This window comes from Megascapheus bottae, chromosome 4 (genome assembly GCF_031878675.1).
Source record: "Megascapheus bottae isolate mThoBot1 chromosome 4, mThoBot2.hap1, whole genome shotgun sequence".
NCBI lineage: Eukaryota > Metazoa > Chordata > Mammalia > Rodentia > Geomyidae > Megascapheus > Megascapheus bottae.
Genome location: NC_143512.1, coordinates 12,696,075 through 12,721,415, shown reverse-complemented (window position 1 = coordinate 12,721,415; position 25,341 = coordinate 12,696,075). Strand labels below are relative to the sequence as shown.

Genomic DNA, 25,341 nt, shown 5'->3' with positions numbered 1-25,341 from the left:
TTAAATTACCTGTAAAATACAAAAAAATTATCTGAATAATTTTTCTTTTAATACCAGATTCTCTTTTTCTAGGTTATTGTATATTGAATGAATTCTTTTTAGATATCTCAGCATTGTTTAAGTATAAACATAATTGACTTTCAGTGGAGAAGATGAAGTCAGTGTTAGTGTATTAGGAAACTTCACTGCTTAGAAATCTTTCAGATATATGGAAGTGATATATATAGGGGAAAATGAATTTAAAACTGTATAGCTGTAGACTGGGATGTAGCTCAGTGGCAAAGTGCTTGCCCTGCAAGTGCAACATCCTGGGTTCGATCCCCAGTACCAAAAATGAAAAGACCAAAAAAAAAAAAACCAACAAAACTGTATAACTGTGTCCAAAAATAAACTAGCAAAAATACTTTAAACCTTTACTATGAGAGGGAAGATTTGTGACATTAGTTATGCTTAGGTTCTTTCATTTGTGTTAAGTCACTGTTGTAGACATTAGGTATATAATGATGAGCAAAAATTGGACATGATTCCATTGCTGCTGTCATGTTAGTAGAAGAGACAGCTAAATAATTCACAAATAAATATACAGTTGCTAATAATTCACGAACTAGTATATGACTACAGTTTCACAGAGTTGTAAGTAAACATGTATGATCTAATAAGTTCGGTGAGATCTTCCTTAAAGAAATAACACTTGAGCCTGGAGTGTGGCCTAGTGGTAGAGTGCTTGCATAGCATGCACTAAGCCCTGGGGTCAATTCCTTGGTACCACATACACAGAAAAAGCTAGAAGTAGTGCTGTGGCTCAAGTGGTAGAGCACTAGCCTTGAGAAAGCCCAAGGACAGTGCCTAGGCCTTGAGTTCAAGCCAGGACTAGTCAAAAAAGAAAGGAAGAAAAAAAGACCACTTGCTTTGAGATGTGGGAGATAAAAAAGAACTACTGAAGAAGTGTTACAAAAAAGAGCCAGCAAGTGAATAAATTCCCTGAGGTAGGAGGGGATAAATAAGTTGTTCAAAGGACAGTTTATTTCCAGATTGTGGTTAATTGTGGAGATGGTTTGGAAAAAGCCAATGACAAACCCACAAGAGTTTGTTTATATATATAATTTTTTTTTTTTTTTGGCCAGTCCTGTGCTTGAGCTCAGGGCTTGAGCACTGTCTTTGGACTTTCTCAAGGCTAGCACTCTACCACTTGATCCTCAGCACCACTTTTGGCTTTTTGCTGTGTATGTGGGGTACCGAGGAATCAAACCTGGGTCTTCGTGCATGCTAGGCAAGCACTCTACCACTAGGCCAAACTCCCAGCCCCTGTTTTTATATTTTAATTCTTAAGCATCATTAGATAATGATCCTTGCTCTTTGTTTTTGGTTTGTTTTTTTTGCCAGTCCTGAAGCTTGAACTCAGGGTCTGGGCACTGTTCTTGAGCACTTTTTTGTATAAGGCGAGCATCCTGCCACTTGAGCCACAGCCCTACTTTGGGCTTTTTCTGCATATGTGGTACCGAGGAATTGGATCCAGGGCTTTGTGCATGCTAGGCAAGCTCTCTACCACTAGGCTATACTCCCGTTTAAGTGTGTGTGTGTGTGTGTGTGTGTGTGTGTGTGTGTGTGTAGTCCTGGGCTTGAGCTCAGGGCCATAGCACTGTCCTTGGGCTTTCTCAAGATTAGAGCTCTACCATTTGAGCTTCAGCCCCACTTCTGGCTTATTCTCATTTACTCTTAGTGTGTGTGTGTGTGTGTTGTTCTTTTTTTTGGGTGGGGGGGGGGTGAAGATAGTCCTGAGTCCAAGATTCAGATCCTAGATGCTATCTTGAGCTTTTTGTTCAAGGCCACCACTCTACCACTTAAGCCACAGCACTGCTTCCGCACAAACTTTTTTTGTGTGTGTAGAAATTGAGCATGCAACACTAAATATCTTAAAAACTCACACACTCACACACACACACTTCATATGGTATGTGGTTATGTTCCAGAAGGCCGAAATCCACAAGATCCAAGTCCAAAGCCAGAGGGGAAGAAAAATCCTGAGGCTCTCCAATTAACCAACAAAAATAATGGAACTGGAGTCATGGGTCAAATAGTAAGAGTATAAAACATATCAAGAAAGCCAAGGAAAGAGCCTTGAATTCAAAGCTCTGTTAATAGCATTTGTGCACATAATACACTGGAAGAAAAACAACTACACCAGCCACCTCGTTTTAGAGTTGAATTCCTCCTGTAGCTAAATCCTGGTTTAAAATTATTAAGTTGGGCTGAGAGTGTAGCCTCGTGGAAGAGTGCTTGCCTAGTATGCATGAAGCCCTGGGTTCAGTTCCTCGGTATCACATACACAGATAAAGCTGAAAGTGATGTTGAGTTTCAAGTGGCAGGCCTCTTAGCCTTGAGCATAAAATGTCCAATGACAGTCCAAGGATAGTGGTGTTCAGGCCCTGAGTTCAAGTCCCAGGACCGGCAAAAAAAATTAACTTAAAAATTAATTTTTTTCATTGTGTTAATAATCTACTTCTGTCTGTCTGTCTGTCTGTCTGTCTGTCTGTCTGTCTGTCTGTGTATCTATCTTTCCCAGTCCTGGGCTTGAGCTCAGGGCCTGAACACCACTATCCTTGGACTTTCTCAAGGCTACAGCTCTACCACTTGAGCCTCAGCATCACTTCTGGCTTTTTTTTCTCTGTTTGTGGTACCAAGGAATCGAACCTGGGTCTTCATGCATGCTAGGCAAGCACTCTACTACTAGGCCAAACTCTTGGCCTCTACCGCTATTTCTTACTGTTTTTTGGTTTTTTGGAGGTTTTTTTTTGGTGGGTCATGGGTCTTGAACTCTGGGCCTGGGCGCTGTCCCTGAGCTCTTCAGCTCAAGGTTACTACCCTACCCCTTGAGCCACAGCCACACTTGTAGTAATTAAATGGAGATGAGTCTCTTGGACTTTCCGTGCCTGGGCTGGCTTTGAATTGCAGTCTTTAGATCTCAGCCTCCTGAGTAGCTAGGTTTACAGGCATGAGCCACTGAGCCCAGCTTTACTGTTATTTTTCATAAATTATAGATTAGAGTTGTCTTTTTTTGTTGTTTTTTTGCTTGTTTTTTGTTTTGGTTTGGTGTTGATCCTGGGATTTGAACTCCAGGCTGAGGTACTCTCCTGAGCTTTTTGCTCAGGGTTAGTGCTGTACCACTGGAGCCATAATTCCATTTCCAGCCTTTTGGTAGTTAGAAGGCAGCTCAGGCAGGAAAATTTGTGAGACTCTTTCTTCACTTAACAACAAAAGGCCAGAAGTAGAGTTGTGGCTCAAGTGTTGTTAATCTTTAGCAAAAAAAGCTCAGGAACAGCATCTAATCTCTGAATTCACACCTTTGTGTACTCATGCATATGCACACGCCTACACATACACACAGCCAGTGGGAAGCTGAGATCCTGTAGATCGTGATTCAAAGCTGGCTTGGCCTAGAAATACCATAAGATTCTTATCTCCAGTTAGCCACCAGAAAACTGACAGTGGTTCTGTGGCTCAAGTGATAGAGTACTAGCCTTGAGCAGAAAAAGCCCAAGGACAATGCCTGGACAAGGAGTTCAAGCCCCATAACCGAACGACCAACCAAGAAAAAAAAAATGAGAACTGCAGATTCTTATTTGCATACATATAAAAGAGAAAATTAAAGCATTTTATAAAAATTCTTTCAATACTTTCATCAATGTCTAAGGCTTCACTGTTCTGTAGTCACACAAGCAAACTCTTTTCAATGCCATTGGACATGAAGCCTTGTTAATAGCTTTTTATTATTTATTCATTCTTGCTGTCAGAGTTCGTAGAAGGAATCTTTCTCTTTATAAGACTGCTTCTTTTGCCTATGACTCTTCAAGTATTGGTATGTTTTTCTTTTTTTCTATGAATTTGTTCTTATTTTTGTTGGATCCTACCAAATCACCTACCAGGAAGATTTATAGTTCAGATCAGTAGTTAGAAAAATACCTCCTGGCTGGGAGTTTAGCCTAGTGGTTGAGTGCTTGCCTAGCATGCATGAAGACCCGGGTTCGATTCCTCGGTACCACATACATAGAAAAAAGCCAGAAGTGGTGCTGAGGCTCAAGTGGTAGAGCTCTAGCCTTGAGAAAGTCCAAGAAGAGTGCTCAGGCCCTGAACTCAAGCCCAGGACTGGCAAAAAAAAAAGAAAAAGAAAAATACCTTCCTAGGGTTTTCAGATGAATAGTTATAAAAATGTCCTAATTAAAGAATTAGAAAATGTAATTACTCCTCTTGCAGCCATACTAAATGTTAACATTGTATCTAATAATTATCATTTGGTATGCAAAATTGAAGTTGCCTATAAAAAGCTACACCATCTAATACAGATTGAAATTTGCACTAGAGGCATATGCTAGAGTATAGGTGTCTATATTGAGTAAGTACTAAATCATCATTTATCATAGCATTGGTACTAAGTACTGTTTGAAGGAATTGAGGAAGGTAATATTAAGTAGCTACATTAAGTAAGTATTAAATCCTCATTATTTCATAGCATTAATAGTAAGAGCTTAAAACAGATCTTAGTTGGTACTGATAGATTATTTTTCTGTTTCTTTAACAGGAACATGAATCTGAAGGTGGAAGAACACCTTTGATGAAAGCTGCACGAGCTGGTCATTTGTGCACTGTGCAGTTTTTAATTAGCAAAGGTAAAGAATGTACACATGAGTTCAAAGCCAGCCTGGGCACAAAAGGACCCGAGACTCTCATCTCCAATTAACCACCAGAAAATCAGAAGTGGGGCTTGGCTCACGGGTAGAGCTGTAGCCTTAAACTTAAGAGCTCAGGGACAACACCCAGGCCCAAGGGTAGGGTGGTAGCCTTGAGCTGAAGAGCTCAGGGACAGCGCCCAAGCTGAGTTTAAACCCCATGACCCCCCCCCCCCCCCCAAAAAAAATGTGCACATGATTATTTCCATAAGACTGGAGTTTCTGAAGAAAAAAAAAATCCTGAGCAGATACAATTTGTGATAACTCTACTTATTGCTATAAGTATTGTATCTAGTATTTTGTGGTTATCTTTTACTTAGTAAGCATAGCATTTTTGTAGTGCTTATTGGCAATTTTCTGTAGTGGCTTTGAGTTAAAATTTTCATCAACAAAACATGTGATTGCTCTCAAATTGGTAAAGCCAAATGTAAGTGTCCAGCTATATTGAAGTTAATGTTCACTTATTAATAGCACAATTCTACTGGAGATGTGTATGTGGGGGTAGGTTTTGGTGCTGTTTGTATGTAGTTCAGTAGAATTAGCAGAGTTTTGAAGGTTGTAAGTTTTTGTTAATACTTATCTGAAAATCTTATTATTATAACAATATGTTTAGGCAAAGAAGTTCAGCTGGTAGAAGAATTAGATTTAAGACTGTTTACTATTGAAAAAAAGAAAAGTTAAATGCTGCTTACACCTGTAATCCTATAATCCTAACTGCTTCAGAAGCTGAGATATGAGGATCACAGTTCAAAGCCAGTTCAGGAGGCAAAGTCTCTAACCTCTTGAAAACAGGAATTGGGGCTTGGCTCAAGGGTAGGGCAGTAGCCTTGAGTTGAAGAGCTCAGGGACACCACCCGGCCCAGGGGTAGAGTGGTAGCCTTGAGCTGAATTGCTCAGGGTCAGGGCCCAGGCTGAGTTCAAGCCCTATGACCCACAAAAAAAAATTTATCTTTTTTTTTTTTTTTTTTTTTTTTTTTTTGCTTGTTAGGCAAGCACTCTACCACTAAGCCAAACTTCTGGCCCCTAAAAAGATAAAAAAATATTATACTGAATTTGTTTCAAAGTGGCTTACACTGTAACTCTAGGTACTCCAAAAGTGAAGAATGGGAATATCATTCTTTGAGTCCAGTCTGGGCAAGAAGTTAGAGAGACTTTTCAGTCTTAATAAGCCAAGCGTGGTGACATGTGCCTGTGATCCTAGCTACTTGGCAAGCTGTAAGTGGATAAATCCAGGTCTGAATCAGGCTGGGATAAACCTTTAAGCCCTACATAAAAAAATAAAACAAAAGGGATAGAGGAATGGCTCAAATGTTAGAGCACCAGCCTAGCAAATACAAATGCGAGGCTGGCCTTGAGTTCAAACCCCAATATCCTCTCAAAAATAAAATTTACGTACTGAATTTGTTTCAATATAACTCTTTGGTGTAGGGTCTGGAGACACAGCTCACTTACCTAGCATGCACAAGGCCTTGGGTTTAATGTCCTTTTAATACTTTACCCCTCCTGCTGGGTAAACAGCAAGACTCTGTTTCACTAAGAAAAGCTAACAAATTTTAATTTTCTATCTAAGCTTTCTTTAGGTTTTATTATATAAACTTATTGAACAGCTTACTAAATACTCTTATAAATAATATATTTAGATAAGCTTCTGTTTTCTTACTATATCCAGTTCTTTCTGACTTTCAAAATGCACAGTTTGAAATATTACGTTAAATATCTTAAGTATTAAAATTATCTTAAATATTACTTTAAAATTTATTTTCCCTGCTTTAAGCTCAGATCCTTATACTCTCCTGCTTTCTGGCAACTGGTGCCTAGCTTGTTTTTGCTTTAATTTGTTTCTGGTGGTGCTGTTGATAGGGGTCTCAAATGCTTTTTTTCATGAACTGACTTGGAACTGTGATCCTCCAAACCTTAGCCTTCACATAGTTACAGTAACAAATGCACGTTACTGTGCTCAGGTTTATTGCCACTTTGTGGATCAAAACCGAAACATTTTGAGAGTTACATATAAAATATCATTTGATGCTTAATCTGTATATATTATTCTTAGTCTTCTAGATTTCCTACCTTAAAAGTATTAAATGTTCATTTAAATATTAAATGAACAAACCGGGGCCGGAGTTTGGCCTACTGGTTAAAGTGCTTGTCTAGCATGCACGAAGACCCGAGTTCGATTCCTTGGTACCACATACATAGAAAAAAGCCGGAAGTGGTGCTGAGGCTCAAATGGTAGAGCTCTAGCCTTGAGAAAGTCCGAGGGCAGTGCTTAAGCCCTGAGCTCAAGCCCAGGACTAGCCCCCCCAAAAAAAAAAAAAAAAAAAAAAAAAGAGCAATAAATAAATAAATAAATGAACAAACCACAACTAAGAGCTACAATGTGGATGGATCTCACAAATCAAATATGGAGTAAAAGAAGTTAGGTCCAATCCTAGCTACTCATGAGGCTGAGATCTGAGGATCACAGTTTAGAGCCAGCCCAGGCACTAAAGACCTTGAGACTCTTTATCTCCAACTAAGCACTAGAAAACAGGAAGTATTGCTGTGGCTCAAGGGGTAGGGTGGTAGCCTTGAGCTGAAGAGCTCAGGGACAGCACCCAGGCCCAGAGTTCAAGCCCCACAACAGACAAAAAAAGCAGGGGGTGGGAGGAACTAGTTTGGAAGTTAGGACTGTAGCTACCATAGGAGGAAGTGGGTAGTGACTGAGAAGGGACACAAGGCAGAGCTGGTATGTGCATAATATTCTATTTCATGATGTGGGTCCTGATTATAGAGGTGTATTCACTCTATAAAAGCTATACACTATAAGCCGGGCCTGGTGGCTCACATCTGTAATCCTAGCTACTCAGGAGGCTGAGATCTGAGGATCAAGGTTCAAAGCCAGCCCGGACACAAAAGGACCTGAGATTCATCGCCAATTAACTTCTAGAAAATGGGACATTGGGACTTGGCTCAAGGGTCGAATGGTAGAGCCTTGAGCTGAAGATCTCAGGAACAGCTCCTAGGCCAAAGTTCAGGTCCCCTGGCCCACAAAAATAAACAGATAAATAAATAAGCTATACACTTACAATTTCAACACTTTATATTTTAAAAGGATCTTTATAAAGAATGTTATACTTTAAAAGGATCTTGAACATGATACTGTCTCTGAACTGGCTTGATTTCAACTTTTGCTAATATTTTCTTTATAGGTGCCAATGTGAACAGGGCTACAGCTAATAATGATCATACAGTAGTCTCACTTGCATGTGCAGGAGGCCATCTTGCAGTTGTTGAGCTACTGTTGGCTCATGGGTCTGACCCTACACATCGACTCAAGGTATTCATAAAAATAAATAATGCAGGGACAGGAGTGAGGTAGATTGCTTGCCTAGCATGCACGAAGCCCTAGGTTCGATTCCTCAGTACCACATATACAAAAATAAATAATATTATTATAAAAATGTTTAGGGGCTGGGCGGGTGGCTCACACCTGTAATCCTACCTACTCTGGAGGCTGAGATCTGAGGATCCTTCTTCAAAGCCAGTCTGGGCACTAAAGTCAAGGAGACTATTTATTTCCAATTAACCACTAAAAAACCAGAAGTGGCACTGTGACTCCAGGGGTAGGGTGGTAGCCTTGAGCTATAGAGCTCAGGGACAATGCCCAGGCCCAGAGTCCAATCCCCACAACGGACCCCCCCCAAAAAAAAAATGTTTGGGGGCTGGGAGTGAGGCCTACTGAGCCTAGTGATAGAGTGCTTGCCTAGCATGCATGAAGCCCTGGGTTCATTCCCAGGTACCACATATAGAGAAAAAGCCGAAAGTGGTGCTGTGGCTCAAATGGTAGAGCACTAGTCTTGAGAAAGCTCAAAGTCAGTGCCCTGAGTTCAAGCTTCAGGACACCCTCCCCACCTCCATATATATATGATACCTTAATGTGTAATAATTCTTACTATTTGAGATTTGCTATCATAAGAACTAAGAAACCAAATGTTTATATCAACCAGATTATAAGAAGAAAATTTAAAAGAATTAATTATGATGTCAATTCTTTCTCAGGATGGCTCAACAATGCTTATTGAGGCTGCAAAGGGTGGCCATACTAATGTTGTTTCTTATCTATTGGATTATCCAAATAATGTTCTGTCAGTTCCTACCACAGATGTGTCTCAACTTACTCTTTCTCAAGATCAATCTCAGGTAAAGTAAAAGGAGCTTTTCTTGTTAATATAACTATTCTCCAAAGTAATCAAAAGTTTCTGCTTAGAATTAGTTTTAAATAAAATTAGGCTGTTTCTAATTTTCCATTGTATATTGAGATAATCATGTCCTTAATTTTTTTATTATTTTTTTGTAGTTATGGGGTTTGAGTTTGGGACTTCACTCTTGTTAAATGACTCTACAACTTGAGCCCCTCCTGCCTTATTTTTTTGCTGGTTATTTTTTAGGGCTCACTTTCTTCTTGGGTGTACACCTGAGTTATACTCTATCTTCTTTGGGTTTCCTGTTCTTTACAAACATGTGTCATTGTGTTGATTTTTCTCTGTGAGGATCAAGTCTTGGGAATTTTTTTCCCTGGACTGACCTGGCACTATGATTTTACTGATGTGAGCCTTTAATATAGTTTGGCATGATAGGTATGTCCCACTGTACCCAGCTATGGGTTAAGAAGGGGTCTTGATAATTTTTCTGCCCCAGCTAGCCTCAAGTTACTATTCTCCCAGTCTGTCTCCCAAATAGCTAGGATTATAGGCAGGAGCCATCTTTAAGATCTGTTTCTTAAATTAATCTTAGATATATGAGAAATTTCCTCAAAGATACGTAGACTTTTTTTTTGTCTTCTTTAATAAAAAGTGTTATTTAAAACAAACAACATTTGAACTGGGCACTGGTGGCTCATACCTATTATCCTAGCTACTCAGAAGGCTGAGATCTGAGGATCATAGTTTGAATCCACTTGGGGCAGGAAACCCATGGAGACTCTTGTCTCCAATCATCTACCCAAAATGACAGAAGTGGAGCTGTGGCTGAAAGTGGTAGAGTGTTAGCCTTGAGCAAAAAAGCTCAGGGACAGCACTTATGCCCCAAGTTCAAGCCCTGGTGTGAGAACATGTGTGTGCCCCTCTCCCCCTGCCCCCAAATCAAAAAACTTTTGGCTCATGTTTGTAAGCCTAACTACTTAGGAGGCTGATATCTAAAGAAACCAACCCCTGAAGTAAAGTGAGACTCTTATCTCCAATTAATCACCAAAAAGAGCAGGAAGTGCGTATGCGGCTCAAGAATGGCACTAGCCTTTAGGATATTGCCCAGACCCTGCATTTAATCCCCACACACACCAAATAATAGATAAAAATTTAAAAAAATGGTCCAGGAGTGTGGCCTAGTGGCAGAGCACTAACATGCCTAACATGCATGAAGCCCTGGGTTCAATTCCTTGGTACCACATACACAGACAACGCTGGAAGTGGTGCTGTGGCTCAAGTGGTAGAGTGCTGGCCTTGAGAAAACTCAAGGACAGTGGCCAGGCCCTGAGTGCAATTCCCAGGACTGGCAAAAAAATAATAATGAGGGCGGGGAGTTTGGCCTAGTGGTAGAGTGCTTGCCTAGCATGCATGAAGACCCAGGTTCGATTCCTTGGTACCACATACATAGAAAAAAGCCAGAAGTGGTGCTGAGGTTCAAGTGGTAGAGCTCTAGCCTTGAGAAAGTCCAAGGACAGTGCTCAGGCCCTGAGCTCAAGCCCAGAACTGGCAAATAATAATAATAATAATAATAATAATAATAATACCACCTAATATTAAACTAAGCATTCCAAGTTATCTTACCACAATTTGGTAGCTTTTTGTTTCATTTTGTTTTAATTTTTTTTCTGTAATATTGGGGCTAGAGCCTGAGGGTTTGGTAATATAAAAGCACTTACTGCTTAATCAGGAGGGAGATAAAATCCTATCTTAAACTTTTAAAATTTGTTAGCAAGGTACCATTGGCTCATGCCTATAAGCCTAGCTACCCAGAGAGTTGAGATTGGAGGATCAAAGGTTCGAAGTCAGCCTGGGCGGGAAAGTCCATGAGATTCTTATTGCTAATTAATCACAGAAAAAGCTGGAAGTAGTACTGTGACTCAAGTGGTAAAGTGCTGTGCTAGCCGTGAGCAAAACATGCTCAGGGACAGGGCCCAGACCATGAGTTTTAGCCCCAAGGACAGCACACAAAAATAAAAAATAAAACAACAGTAAATCCTTTAAATTTTGTCAGATAAAGTGAATCCTTAATCCTTTTCTACAAAGTTATCCTGGGAATAGCTAGGGCTAACTTGAAGCTTGCTGGGTCAGGAAAGTCTGTGAGATTCTTACTTCCAGTTAAGCACCAAAAAGCCAGAAATAGAACTCTGTCTTAAATGGTAGTCTGCTAAGGGACAGTGCGCAGGCCATGAATTCAAGCCCCAGTACTAGCATAAAAAACAAGAAAACTCAAAGTCTCTTTATTTATGGATACTTTACTCTTTGATCTGAGATGATGTTTTTCTGAGTTGACTTTTTAGGTCCCGCGTGTACCAATGCATACACTTGCCATGGTTGTACCTCCTCAGGAACCTGACAGAACTTCTCAAGAGACCTCCTCTGCTCATTTAGGAGCACAAAAAGGTTAGTTATTGGAATTTTTTCTTTAAAAGTTGACACTTTTCTTGCCTAAATAATAAATCTAAAACTGTAAGGTACAAAGTTCCATTATACATGTGGCTAATTAAGGTATAATTACAATTCTTACAATCATAATTAGCTCTTTTTTTAAAGAATTTTTATTCTAATACATTGTATACAAAGGGTATTTTGTGTCATTTTTCTATGTACATACAATGTATCTTGATCAAATTTATCCATTCTATTTTTTCCATATATTTTTATTGTAATTAATAGAAGGGTTATATTATATTCACCAGATAGTAGATACATTACTTCACATACATTGATACCCTTTCTCATGTCTTGCTCCCCATTTCCCTCTCCCCACCCCTGCCCCTCATCTTGTTTTCCTCCCTTCTCTATCCGACTTCAATTAACCAAATATGCATATATACAATAAATCAGATAACAAAGTAAAGTACTGTAACAATATGAGATAACCAAGGGACAGCAAAAGAGATGAGAGATAACATAGTACATTAAGGACAACAATCACTCGTAATATGGCTTTTGTTTCTAAATCCTTATCCCTTCTATTTCTGTCTCTTACTCCTTTTTCCTTTCTTAAAACAAATTCAACAGGTTTTATTGTTCCATTTTCATACATGTATGCAAAATACTTCAATCATATTTATCCTCATTCACCTTCATATTCGCATAGGCTACATAATACAAGAAAGAAAAGTGCTATAAAAATAGCATGTTTTTGAGAAGGAGTATCAATATTTGTGAAGAAATGCACCTTCCATCTGGCAAATATAATGTAACCATTCTATTAATTACAATAAAAAAACACTACCCTCCAAAAATTATTCTAAGCTTCCAGTCAAAGAACAATGATTAGTTATGTGCCAAGTAGCCATTAAACTTTTCTAGTTGCGTCTGTTCTGGAACAGTAATTCCATCTCAGGGAATGTATCTCCCTTAATATCAGATTTGGGTCCCAATTCTGCACTGAAGCGCCCAAGCTAGGACACCTGTGTTATCTCATTTTCCTGTTTTCTCTGTAAGTGAAAGAACCAAAACATCCCTACTTGGGTTTTATAATATAGCTGGAAATGAGTAAATTACTTTAAATTCTTGTTCGTAAAACAAAGCTATGTAAGTTCTCTTCCAACTTTTGAATTCTACTATGTTTTGCTGACTCAGCTCATGTGACTGGAAGTACCTGGAATGCACTCCCTTTTCAAATTTCCAAACAGACGAGAGCCTGACTCACCGAATGTGGGGATGGTACATCTTTAGATAAAGTATTTCACTGTTCAGTTGGAATGCTTTGGGCTCAGTGCTTAAATTATACAGAGTTATAAATTGTGCCTGCAGAAGGAAGTGTGTGTATGTAAGATAGTTTCCCTCCTTCTTCCCTGGTTGCATCTTTCTAGCTGAATAAATTAAAGAACACCAGCCAAAAAAAAAAAAGAAAAAGAAAAAAATAGCATGTTTTCCTGTTAATATATTACTAGACATAGTCTTCAGTTAACACAAATGAAAATATTAATGAAGGAAAATGTTTTCTGTCTTTGTAGCAGCCATTCAGATACAAAAGATGTTTCAGAATCACATTTAGTTTCATTTATGTAACACTGGAATATAGGAAGTGAACCTGGATAAAAACCTATCTATATGTGAACATGAAAGATTTATGTATAAATAAGATCCAAGTATATACACTTGGATCTTATTTAAGACAAAGTGTATACTAAACAATTGGAGTTTATGAGCTCTAATTTTTTCTCTTGCTTTTTTATTTGAAGATATGATGTATCTTTACCTAATTTTGTATTATAATATTTGAGTTCTCTGAAATAAAGAAAATAGATGATCTATAAGATTTTTAATGCTATATAAAGATTAGGGATGTAGGCCAGTGTTAAAGTACTTGGCCAGTATGCATGAAACCCTAGAGTTGATTCCAGTATCGCCACCATCAAAATACACACAAAAAGTTAGCATGAAAGAATTTATAGCCTAGTTTATTTAGTGTATGATGAGTCTAGACTGTTGAAATCACCAGATGATGATGTGTATGTTAATATCTTTAATACTATGAGTGAAGAAAAGTTGGTTAGCACCAACTTAGAGTGACAAACAGGAACTTTTTTCAAATTATGTCAGTTAAAATAATGGAAAGTATTGAAGATTCTCACCCATGATTACTTAATTTCTAAATTAATTTCAGAGATAGAATGTCTACAGTTTCTCTGACGTAAACTATTTCTAGCATATTTTTTTTTCTGCTGGAGACCATCTATTCAGATAGTTCCTGTGTATTTTTGTTAATTTGTTTGCTTCTTTTGCTTTTTCTGGTTTTGGGGGAGAGTTGAGATGACTATGATGTTACTTAGACCTTGTTTGAATTTCTGGGTTGAAGCCAACTTTCTGCCTTAGTATTGCAACTGCTGGGTCATGGACACCTACCAACATGCTCACCTTTTTCTGCTACTTTCAATTAATTTCTCAGTTGTAAAGCAATTTAAACAAGTTTGAGCATCATAGCTAGCTGATAGCCTTTAGTAAAATAGAATTAAATGCTCCTGTTTTAGCTGGTTTTTGTCTTTTATTTATCTAAACCCTATAGAAGACTGCAGGAACATGGGCAGGAAAAAATTACACAGAGCCACAAAATATTCATGAAATAAATTAGAATATGTATAGAGAGAAAATAAAACAATTGAAACAGATTTAATTGCAAGTAGATAATATTTTACTAATGATTTTGTTGTTTTGCTTTTTGGTGCCCATCCTGGAGCTTCAACTCAGGCCCTGGGCATACTTACTACACATTTTTGCTCAAGGTTAGCACAGTACAATTTGAATCACAGTTCCACTTCCAACTTTTCTGGTAATTGCAGGTAAGAGTCTCCTGGCCTTTCCTGCCTAGGCTAGCTTTGAACCTAGATCCTTAGATCTCAGCCTTCTGAGTAACTAGGATTTCAGGAGTTAGCCACTGTCACCCAACTTGAGTACTTACTGATTTCATACTCAAGTGAGCAATATTTTTTTCTTGGGGTGGGGGGAGCAATCTGGGGCTTGAACTTAAGGCCTATCTCTGAGCTTCTTTTGCTCAAGATTAGCACTCTACCATTTGAGCCCAAGCACCACTGTGGCCTTTTCTGTGTATGTGGTTCTAAAGAATTGAACCCAGGGCTTCATGCATGCTAGGCAAGCACTCTGTCACTAACCAACATTCCCAGCCCTCCTATTTTTCTTGTGAACTATTTTATGAGTACCTACATTTCTTCACTTTGAGATTTATTATTTGCAGATGTTTTAAGGAATCTTTCATTTTACTGAATTAAGTGGGGGAGGATTAACATTTGTATCACACTATCATAGTACATAATGTTATTATATGATCACAGAAATCATGCATACCATAGGATATATGTTACTATGAATAATGAAAAATAAGTTGATGTAAAAGCATATACTAGACTATTAGGATGGACATAAAAGCCTATTTAAAAAAAAAAAAGACAATATTTTTCTCCCTTAAGTGTTTTTCTTGTGTCTCTAGAAAAATTTCCTTGAGTGGTAAAATTGCTATTTAACCGTTCTGTTTTTGTTTTTTCCTGAACTATGATTTTTGTAGCATATGTTTTATGTAGCATATGTGATTAAAGATGAATTGAGGGTTCTTGATCTGTTGCACTCTCTTTTATCTTCTAGCAATCATTTTAAAATCTGTTCTATATGCCTTTAAACCTTACTCATGTTTAATGTGTATGCTACTCATATGTTCTTTTTTCTTATTTCCCCCATATATACATTTATATAGGCTCTTTCCATTTTGAGTCATATTCTTCTGATCAAAGGAACTAATCTTATTGGTCTGTTATTAGTTTTCTAAGAGTTAAGGTTCTAAGTAACATCTAACACAGGCCTCAGAATTATCTCTATAAACAAAATATGAACCTAGCCTTACTTAACTATTATTACTGTAGTTATAAATATTAAGATGGGAAAAGATATATAACTAATTACCTATACCTGCTTATAACCAGTTTTATAAATAAATTTATAAACAATTTTCATCTAACTTATTTGTCACAATTGATTTGACAAACATCCTAAAAGAGAAGATTTTTTTTTTAACCTTTTAAAGTTTGTATAACTCCCAGTGCTGGTGGCTCATGCTTGTACTCCTAGCTATTCCGGATGCTAAAATCTGAGAACTGAGATTCCAAGCCAGCCCAGTTAAACAGCAGTGGAACCATGGCTCTAGTGGTAGAGCACTAGCCTTGGGCATAAAAGCTCACAGACAGTGCCTAGACCCTGAGTTCAAAAACAGAAAGTTACATAACATCAAATTGGCCTGCCTGCTTTAAAACATTTTAAATGATCTCAAGGGCCAGGAAATGTAGTTCAGTGGTAGACTGCTTGCCTAGCATGCGCTAAGCCCTAAACTCAATTCCAGACACCACAAATAAGAAAATTTAAAAAACATAAAATGATGCTAGTACAAATGAAACACATCTTTAAGCCATCTTAAGAAGCCATTTTTTATTGTATTTTATTGTTGAGATAATGTATAGAAGGGTTATAGTTAGATTCATGCAGTAGTGGGTGCATTACTTCTCAAACCTTGATACCCCTTCTCATGATTTTGTCCTCTTTTCCCTCCCCCCATTCCCTCCAATCTCCAGTCTTCTATATAAGATTTCATTGGATCTTCCTTTCACTACTCTTCACTCTTCTACTCTATTCAAATGTAGTGAGATGAGTTTATCACTAATTCCTAGTCATTTGTTATCATGGCTTCTCTCTTCTATTCTCTCTTATTTCTATTTTTTCTATAGATCGTGATTCTGATGTATCTAATGTGCACATTTTTGGTTCTTCATAAGTTCTTATAAAATGTTTTTAACCTTGTGTATTTTAAATTTACATAAATCATTTCATGCTGTGGAGCCCATCTTGATTTTTCACTTCTCTAACTCAATACAATTGTAGATTCTATCCAAGTGTCTTCGTCTGGATGGTTTATATTTATAGCATTGTGCTTCACCCTGTATGACTTCTGTTTCACCTGTTCTTAGTGATTGATACCAAACTACCTCTTTTTTCTTTTTGAATGAAGACCTGTAATTCCTACTGCAATCCTGTGATGAAAAGGCTCTATATTGTTCCTCAGGAATCTATGTAACAACTTATTTAGGATATTACTTCCCATTTAGATTGTAAGCCCCTCGAGGGCAGGCTTCATGTTGATCATCTTTGTGTGGTTTAGTCCATGATAGCTTGCTTGTACTAGGTGTTCATATGTTTTATGAATAATTAATGATGTCCATGCTATGAATATAGATTATTCTGAAGGCAGAAAAAGTATTAATACTTCTAAAAAGACAAATTTTTATAGCTGCTGCTAGTGCTGAAGCCTATAATTCAAGATCTGGAGGATAATAATTCAAACTTTAGACCTGATTGCAATAGCTGAACATGTATCTATCCAACTATGCATGAGACTGAAATCAGAAGGGTCACAGGTGGGCCTCTAAATCAATAGCTGGGCTTAATGTCTTGTGCCTCTCATCCTAGCTATGGAACAACAGCCTGTACCTACATATGAGACCCTATTTGAAAAACAGTGAAGGCAAAAAGGGCTAGAGGTTTGGCTCAAGGTGTAAAAGACTTGTCTAGCAAGTGAAAGGCCCTGAGTTCAACCCCAGTGCCACCAAAAGAAAGAAGACACATTCTGATAAAGATACTTCAAATCAAGAAGTAGTAGGGGGCACATAGTTTGTTCCTATAATCCTAACCAATTGTGAGGCTGAGATTAGGACAATAGTTTAAGAAGAGCCTGGGCAAAAAATTAACAAGACAGGGCCGGGAGTTTGGCCTAATGGTAGAATGCTTGCCTAGCATGCACAAAGACTCTGGTTCGATTCCTCAGTACCACATACATAGAAAAAAAGCCAGAAATGGTGCTGAGGCTCAAGTGGTAGAGTTGTAACCTTGAGAAAGTCCAAGGACAGTGCTCAGGCCCTGAGCTCAAGCCCATGACTGACAAAAAAAAAATTAACAAGACATTAATTTCAATAAATATAAAGCTGGATGTTTGTAGTACTTGTCTGTATACCAGCTATATGGGAAGTATAAATAGGAGAATCATACTCCATACCAGACTGAACAAAAAAAATAATAAAGACTATTAAAAAAGAAGAAAAGGGGCCAGGAGTTTGCCCTAGTGATAGAGTGCTTGCCTAGCATACCTGAGGACCCTGGGTTTGATTCTTGGGTAACCACATATATAGAAAAAGCCGGAAGTAGAGCTGTCGCTCAAGTAGGGCTCTAGCCTTGAAAAAGCCCAAGGACAGTGCTCATGCCCTGGGTTCAAGCCCCAGGACTGGCAAAGGAAGGAAGGAAAAGAAGAAGGAAAGAAAGAGAGAGAGAGAGAGAGAGAGAGAGAGAGAGAGAGAGAGAGAGAGAGAGAGAGAGAGAGAGAGAGAGAGAGAGAAGAGAAAAGAAAAGCAAAGCAGGAGAGAGGAATGGTCAGTTGGTAGAGCACTTGTACAACACAAATCCAAACAATATAGTAGTGTACCAGAATGATAGCAAAGAGATTTAAAAAAAAAAAAAGATGTATAAAGTAAATTAAATTAGCATGCTGCTTCTTACCCAGGAGTTGTTTACTGAAGTAGGTAACAGGAACTTCCCACATTTTATATCAAATCATTAAAATTATGTAAAAAACCAATACAGTAATTTAAATGGGATGTTCACTTACAAATTGTAATAATAATTTTGTTTAGTCAGTTTTTCTTATGAACCCTGCTTATGTGACTTTACATTTGACCAAATTTAGTGATAAGTTTTTACAAACAACTGCTTTTAAGGAGAAAAATTGAATGTATCTGTTATCATGTCAAAAGGTGGTCTATCTTCAGATACCCTTAGTTGACATATTCATTTAACTTTGGGAAATTTTGGTAGGACTGGAGTTTAAACTCAAGGCCTCACACTTGTTAGCCTCGCTCTTCTTATTGATGCATGCCTACAGCCCTCCTGCCTCGCTTTTTTTTTTTTCAAGTACCTTTTTGTTTGAGGTTGCCTGGTTCCCTGATTGTCCTACCAGTGGCCTCTCAGAAAGCTGAGGTGACAGGTATGAATCAGTGTACCAATCTTGTTGCTTGAGATTGGGTATCACTAACTTTTTTTCTGGGCTAGTCTTAAACTACCACCCTCCCAAGTAACTAGGATTATAGGCATAAGCAACCATATCTGCCCTTTTTGGGAAATTTTGAAACAAGTATTTATATATAAAGTAAAAATGGGGGATGTTGTATAAATAAGAAATATTTTACATTAAAACTCAAGAAACAACATATATCTGTTTCTTAATTTATTTTCTGGAGGCAGTTCTAGGGTTTGAACTCATGGCCCCCACATAAACTTCAGGCAGCTCTACCACTGAAGCATACCTCTAACCAGCAGACACCTTTATCAGAATACAAACTCTATTAGATAACATATATTATCTAATTATTTAATAGTGTTATTTTCAATTCTACTTTATCTTTCAATTCTACCTTATCCTCTATCTAAGACCATATTAGAAATAATATTTAAAAATCCTTCTGCTGGGTAATGTATGATAAGTGAAAGCAAGGAAACTGAAGAACAAGACAAATTTGATTAGATATAATCAGGGGAGGAACGAAGTCTAGATCCATCTGTAGATAATGTGTTTCTTCCTTTGGTTATTATTTTGCTATTGCATAGTGTACTAATTGGTTTAGATTCAAAAATGATATGATTTAGCTTAAACCTTAAGTAGTAAACTAAATATTAAGGTCTTGGTTTTTAAATATTGCTATTGTCATTATTGAAGTATTATACAGAGGGGTTACTATGTCATAAGTCAGTTAAGGGGCCCATTTCTTTTTTTGGACACTGTTATCTCTTCCTTTACTTTTCCCTAGTTTCCCTCTCCTATCCCTCCCCACAAGGTACATAGGTCATTTTCCTTATAGTGTACATTGAATACCATGATTGCATTTGTTCATCCTTATGTACCCCACCTAGAAGAAGAAAAAAAAATGGCAAAAACAAAAAATACTACTATCACCACCAGCAACAACAAAAGCCACATTTCTATCTCCTGCAGTTTGTTTCAATAAATGGTATTTTAAATGTTCAGAGAAGCTACACCTTTGTGTTCCTCCTCTAAGGGTTGTTTCAATTAAGGTCATATTTGTATTGTTTCTAGATACTAGTATCTACTGCATACTTTTTCTACTTTTGATACTTGTGAAAAAGAGGCAGTAGACAAGCAGGATAGGAAAAAAGTAAATTAGAAAGAAATTAAGCCAAAAGACATGAAATAATGATAACTTGTATTTTTTTGTGCCACTTCATGTTGGTCAATGAATGCTTTATTTATGTCTAACAGTGGGAGATCTGTTTAAAGGAATTTGAACTTTTTATGATGTTGTATAATACCTCCTGTCAAATGAAACCATGTCACAATCACTAGTAAACCAATAATTGTGTTGCAGCAGCTCTTAGGAATTACTAGTTATTAACTTTTCACCAACTTTGTTCTTGAGATGTTGTAACTTGTGGTAGTGCTTTGATATCTTCCTAGGCAATTCTAACTTTTTGTTGTTGTTGTTTTAATAAACACTTAACCATTGACTGGAGAGGAGCTGCTTGCTATGTATTACTTTCACTGTTTTATTTTATTTTTTTCTGGTTCTGGGCTTGACCTCAAGGCCTGAGCTTTTTTTGCTCAAAGCTATCACTCCACCACTTGAACTACACTGCCACTTCTGGCTTTTTCTGAATAGTTTATTTGAGATGAGTCTGTTAATACTAAATTGGTCTGAATTTATAATCTGTCAGTTAAACAAGTTATTTCTAATTTGTGCTTCGACCTTCCTTTAAATTATTATTTGTTAATAGTAATTTGTTTAGTGTTACACTTTAGTACAAAAATTATACAACAACTATATAAAGGTACTTTGGAATTTATGCTGGGCATGGAAGTAGTGTGTACCTCTAATCCCAGCACTTAGGGTGAGGCAGGAAGATTGAGCATTCACCTCCAAGTCTATGCTATATAGTGAGACCCCATCTCAACAACAAGAACAAAGTACTAAGGATGCTTTGAAGTGCAAGAATATTTAAAGAACTCATTCTTTTTTTTTATGGTTCATGGGGCTTGAACTCAGCAAAATAAATTAATAAGATGGTTCTCAAGTATAAAGGGAAAGATTTACTCCTTGGATGTTAAAATGTTCTAAATTACAAAGGCAACTTGAAAAGAGAATGAGACCACATCTTACTGCTACAATTTTAGCTACTCAAGAAACTGGGATCTGAATGATTGCGATTCAAGACCAGCCTGGATAGAAAGTTTGCTAGACTCCATCTCCAAAGTAGCCAGCAAAAAGTAAGGTTGGACAGTGAGTCAAGTGGAAAAACACTCACCTAGAAAGTATGAGGCTTTGGGGTGGGGGGAGAAGAGTTCAAATGACAGTACTGACCCCTCCCCCCCCAAAAAAGTAAATTTATAACTTTTAAAAACTGGAGGTAGTTCAGATGTATGTAACACATAACAAGGAAAAATCTTTCGCTTTTCTCCTACTTATTATCTTTACAAAAGTAGTAACCACAGTTTCAGTATCGTTGCCATCACTTTCAGATGCTTATTCATTCCTTTACCAAACTTCAATAAAGTAATTGTGTATATTTAATTTTATATTTCTATCTGAGCAAAATGGTGAGGAAAGACTTCTTTCAGAGTAAAGTCATCATTGTTTGTGAGATAATTGTATTTCTACTTCCATAAGATCTTATAGAAGCTATGGTTTTTCTCTTTAAAATGCTTAATGACAATTAATAGGTAAGATAAGTGAGGTCCACTAGCACAGCAAGAAAAATTTCACTTCTGTAATAAATGCAAATGACATCAGCAGAGTAAATTTTTTTTCCTGTCTTGGGACTTGAACTCAGGATCTGGGCACTATCATTGGGCTCTTTTTGCACAAAGCTAGTGCTCTGCGACTAGGGCTACAGCACCACTTCTGCCTTTTTCTGAGTATGTGGTAGTGAAGAATCAAACCCAGGGCTTCATGCATGCTGGTTCAGGACTCTACCACTGGGCTACACTCTGGGCCCAAGCAGAATAAATGTAAAAGTTCTACAAAGAATGACTTCTTGGCCGGCTAGGTGGCTCATGCCGGTAATCCTAACTCCTCAGGAGGCTGACATCTGAGGGTCACAGTTCAAAGCCAGCCAGGGCACAAAAGGATGTGAGACTTTTATCTTAATCACTAGAAAACAGGAAGTGGGGGCTTGGCTTAAGTGTAGAGCACTATCCTTGAGCTGAAGAGCTTAGGGACAGCGCTCAGGCCCAGAGTTCAAGCCCCATGACCCACCCAAAAAAAAAAAAAAAAAAAAAGAGTAGTTGCCTGGGAATACGGCAGTGGGACAATGTTCAATACCAAACAGACATGAGCAGATGTTTCAGGATCATAGATCATAGTTCAAAGCTAGCCTAGGTGAGAAGGTCTGTGAGACTCTTATCTCCAAATAACCCCTAGAAAACCAGAACTGGTGCTGTGGCTCAAAGTGGTAGAACACTAGCCTTGAGGAAAAAGCTCAGGAACAGTGCCCAGGCTCCAGTTCAAGCCTCGTGACTGATAAACAAACAAACAAATGTGGATGAATGATGGTAATGGATTCAGAAGTGTCAGATTCATTAATCATTGCACATACATTTAAAATGATTGAACTAAAAAAATGAACTTATAACTTAAAAAATAGAGCTGCTAAAAAAAAAAGAAAAGAGTGGTCAGGAGTGTGGTCTAGTGATAAAGTGCTTGCTTGGCACGCACAAAGCCCTGGTTTCAATTCCTTAGTACCACATACAGAGAAAAGGCCAGAAGTGGTGCTGTGGTTGAAGTGGTAGAGCACTAGCCTTGAGGAAGACCAAGGACAGTGTTCAGGCCCTGAGTTCAGTCTCCAGGACTGGCCAAAAAAAAAGTGAAAAGAACATAACAAAATGGTACTCTACTCTTTTGGATGTTGTGACATACATGGATGTTATAGATAAAGATATTTGGGGGGAGGGGGTTGTAGATAAGATAGGGTCTGTGTAGTTCAGTCTACCTGAGGCCACTTAAACTCAGGATCTTCTAAATTACTGAGAACTAAGGTTATAGGCATTCCTTATCTAGTGTATTAAAATGATTCTCAGGGCTGGGAGTTTGGCCTGGGCTAGCATGCACGAAGTCCTGGGTTCAATTCCCCACATACACATCCTCAGCTAGGATTATAGGTATGAGATACGGCAACCTGCACAGCTACTTACTGTCTGTATAATGAGTCTGTAAAATTGACATAAATGACATTGTACAAGTCTTACAGTAGTATTTTATACCTGACTTCCTCTATTTAGTATGATTTTTCTGAGGTGCATCCATTATAGTCTGAATCAGCAGTTTCTTTTATGTTGCTGAATAATCCTAATTCCTCCTAAATAAGATCAAGTACTGAATTTGCATCAAAGTTACACCAAAAGGTATATTTTTCCTCACATTGGTAATCCCAGCTATTCAGTAGGCAGAAATCAAGTTTGTCCATTAAAGGCTAGCCTGAGGGGAAAAAAAGACCCATCCCAATAAGCCAAGTATTATTAGTAGGACATTGTATGTAGTGTGTAGGAAGACATAGAGTATTGTTAGGAAGATCTTGTTCCCAGGTTGGCCCCAGGTTTAAAAAAAAAAAAAAAAAGCCAGGTGCAGTGGCTCATGCCTGTAATCCTAGTTACTCAGGAATCTGAGATCTGAGGATCAAGGTTCAAAGCTATCCCTGGCAATACAAAGCCTAGAAACTTATCTCCAATTAATCACTAGAAAAACGGGAGTGAGGCTGTGGCTCAAGGGCAGGGCAAGGGTAGGGTGGTAGCCTTGAGTTGAAGAGCTCAAGAACAGTGCCCAGGCCAGAGTTCAAGCTGAATGACCCAAAAGAAAAGAACATTAATAAGCAAACATTAATAGTATTATTTCAGGCTGGGTATGTGGCCTAGTAATAGAATGCCTGCCTAAAATGTACAAAGCCCTGCGTTCAATTCCTTGGTACCACACACATAGAAAAAGCTGGAACTGGTGTTGTGGCTCAAATGGTACATACAGCACTAGCCTTGAGAATCTCAAGGACAGTGCCCAGGCCCTGAATTCAAGATCCAGGACTGGCAAAACAAAAACAAAAAGTATTGTTAACTCAACATTTATTTCATTATGCTTTAGATTTGATGTTCCAATCTGATCAGGGAAGTTTGAGATTCTTTCCTTTTCTCTTTGCCTGTCTTAATCTCTAAAATCCTTTTGTCCTAAAGAGTAGATTTTTAAAAATTCACTTTTTGAATTGGTAGCATCTAAATTCATTCTCTGTGAAACTGTTGAAATACTATAGGCCTTAATCCACCTAACATTGTTGTAACTGGACATTCTTTCTACAGCATTGCTCATAAAAGTTTGGGGAGGGAAGAACACACGTGGGGTGGATGGGAGGTATTTTTTTTTCCTTTGGGCTTTTTTTTGTTGTTGTTTTTGCTTTGTTCTGCTTTTTCTTTTCTTTTTCTTCTCTTCCTTTCTTTTTTATTTTATTTTTTTAGCATGGCACTTTTTCAAACATTTTTCATGTGCTTAGGTACATCCAAGCAGAAGTCCAGTTCCCTGCAGGTAGCAGATCAGGACCTACTGCCACCTTTTCACCCATACCAGCCTTTGGAATGCATAGTAGAGGAGACTGAAGGAAAGCTGAATGAACTGGGACAAAGAATTAGTGCTATTGAAAAAGCACAGCTTAAGTCATTGGAGTTAATTCAAGGTGAACCTCTGAACAAAGATAAGATAGAAGAACTTAAAAAGAACAGAGAAGAGCAAGTCCAGAAGAAGAAGAAAATACTGAAAGAACTGCAGAAAGTGGAAAGGCAGTTGCAGATGAAAACACAGCAGCAATTTACCAAAGAATACTTGGAAACCAAAGGTCAGAAAGACACAGTGTCTCTACATCAGCAGTGCTCTCATAGAGGAGTCTTCCCAGAAGGGGAAGGAGATAGTAGTCTCCCAGAGGATCACTTTTCAGAATTACCTCAGGTTGACACAATCTTATTTAAAAGTAATGATGTTGATGATGAGCAACAGACTCCACCATCGGCCGAACAAATTGATTTTGTCCCGGTCCAGCCTTTATCACCTCCACAGTGTAACTTTTCCAGAGACTTAGGTTCTAATGGGACAAATTCTCTTGAACTTCAGAAAGTATCAGGTAATCAGCATATTGTAGGACAGCCTCAGATTGCTATTATTGGACATGATCAGGGGCTATTAGTTCAAGAACCAGAAGGACTTATGGTTGCAACTCCAGCCCAGACGCTTACCGACACTCTTGATGACCTGATAGCAGGTGGGTTAAAAATATGTCTGAAGTCATTTCTCTTTAATCTGTGTGCTCAGCTTCTTTAAGTGCCCCTCCAAAACACAGACATTGATTTTGCTTTTTCATTTTAGAACTATCTTTGTACTCACTTCTTTGAATTCATTTCTCAAGATATTTTAGAAGTGAATTCAAGTCAGCCACACTAACATAAAAATGTATTATTACTCTATTCTTTTTGGTATCATTTCAAAGGCAAAAAAAATGATAAAGTTGCTGGAAACCTTTACTTCTGATGATTGGTGTGAAGGAAATCCATTTGGGTTATATCTTGGGCAAGAGCTTTCAGGATTGAACTTCTATGTAGGTGTTCTAGAGATATTCAAATAAGATTATGCATTAAATTTAAATCACACTGCTTTTCATTAGATGAACTTAATTATCTCTAATTAAATGAGGTATTTAGAGAAAATTCCATTTCATAGTGTTTATAATTAAAAGAATAAAATAGACTTTTAAATATTGACACTTGATGACTTGCAGATGGAAAGTTTTTCATTAATCTT

The 25,341-nt window shown here is 37.8% G+C and overlaps 1 protein-coding gene across 2 annotated transcripts in view; it reads left to right on the top strand.

Annotated features, from left to right (window-relative positions):
* Ankhd1 (ankyrin repeat and KH domain containing 1) overlaps nucleotides 1–25,341 on the top strand; it is a 135,363-nt gene that overhangs the window by 67,023 nt on the left and 42,999 nt on the right. For both annotated transcript variants that reach the window (XM_090331395.1, XM_090331394.1), the window contains exons 11-15: nucleotides 4,577–4,664; nucleotides 7,916–8,043; nucleotides 8,766–8,906; nucleotides 11,248–11,350; nucleotides 24,047–24,805. In XM_090331395.1, the coding sequence (XP_090187521.1) occupies nucleotides 4,577–4,664; nucleotides 7,916–8,043; nucleotides 8,766–8,906; nucleotides 11,248–11,350; nucleotides 24,047–24,805 (1,219 nt within the window). The remainder of the gene's footprint in view (nucleotides 1–4,576; nucleotides 4,665–7,915; nucleotides 8,044–8,765; nucleotides 8,907–11,247; nucleotides 11,351–24,046; nucleotides 24,806–25,341) is intronic.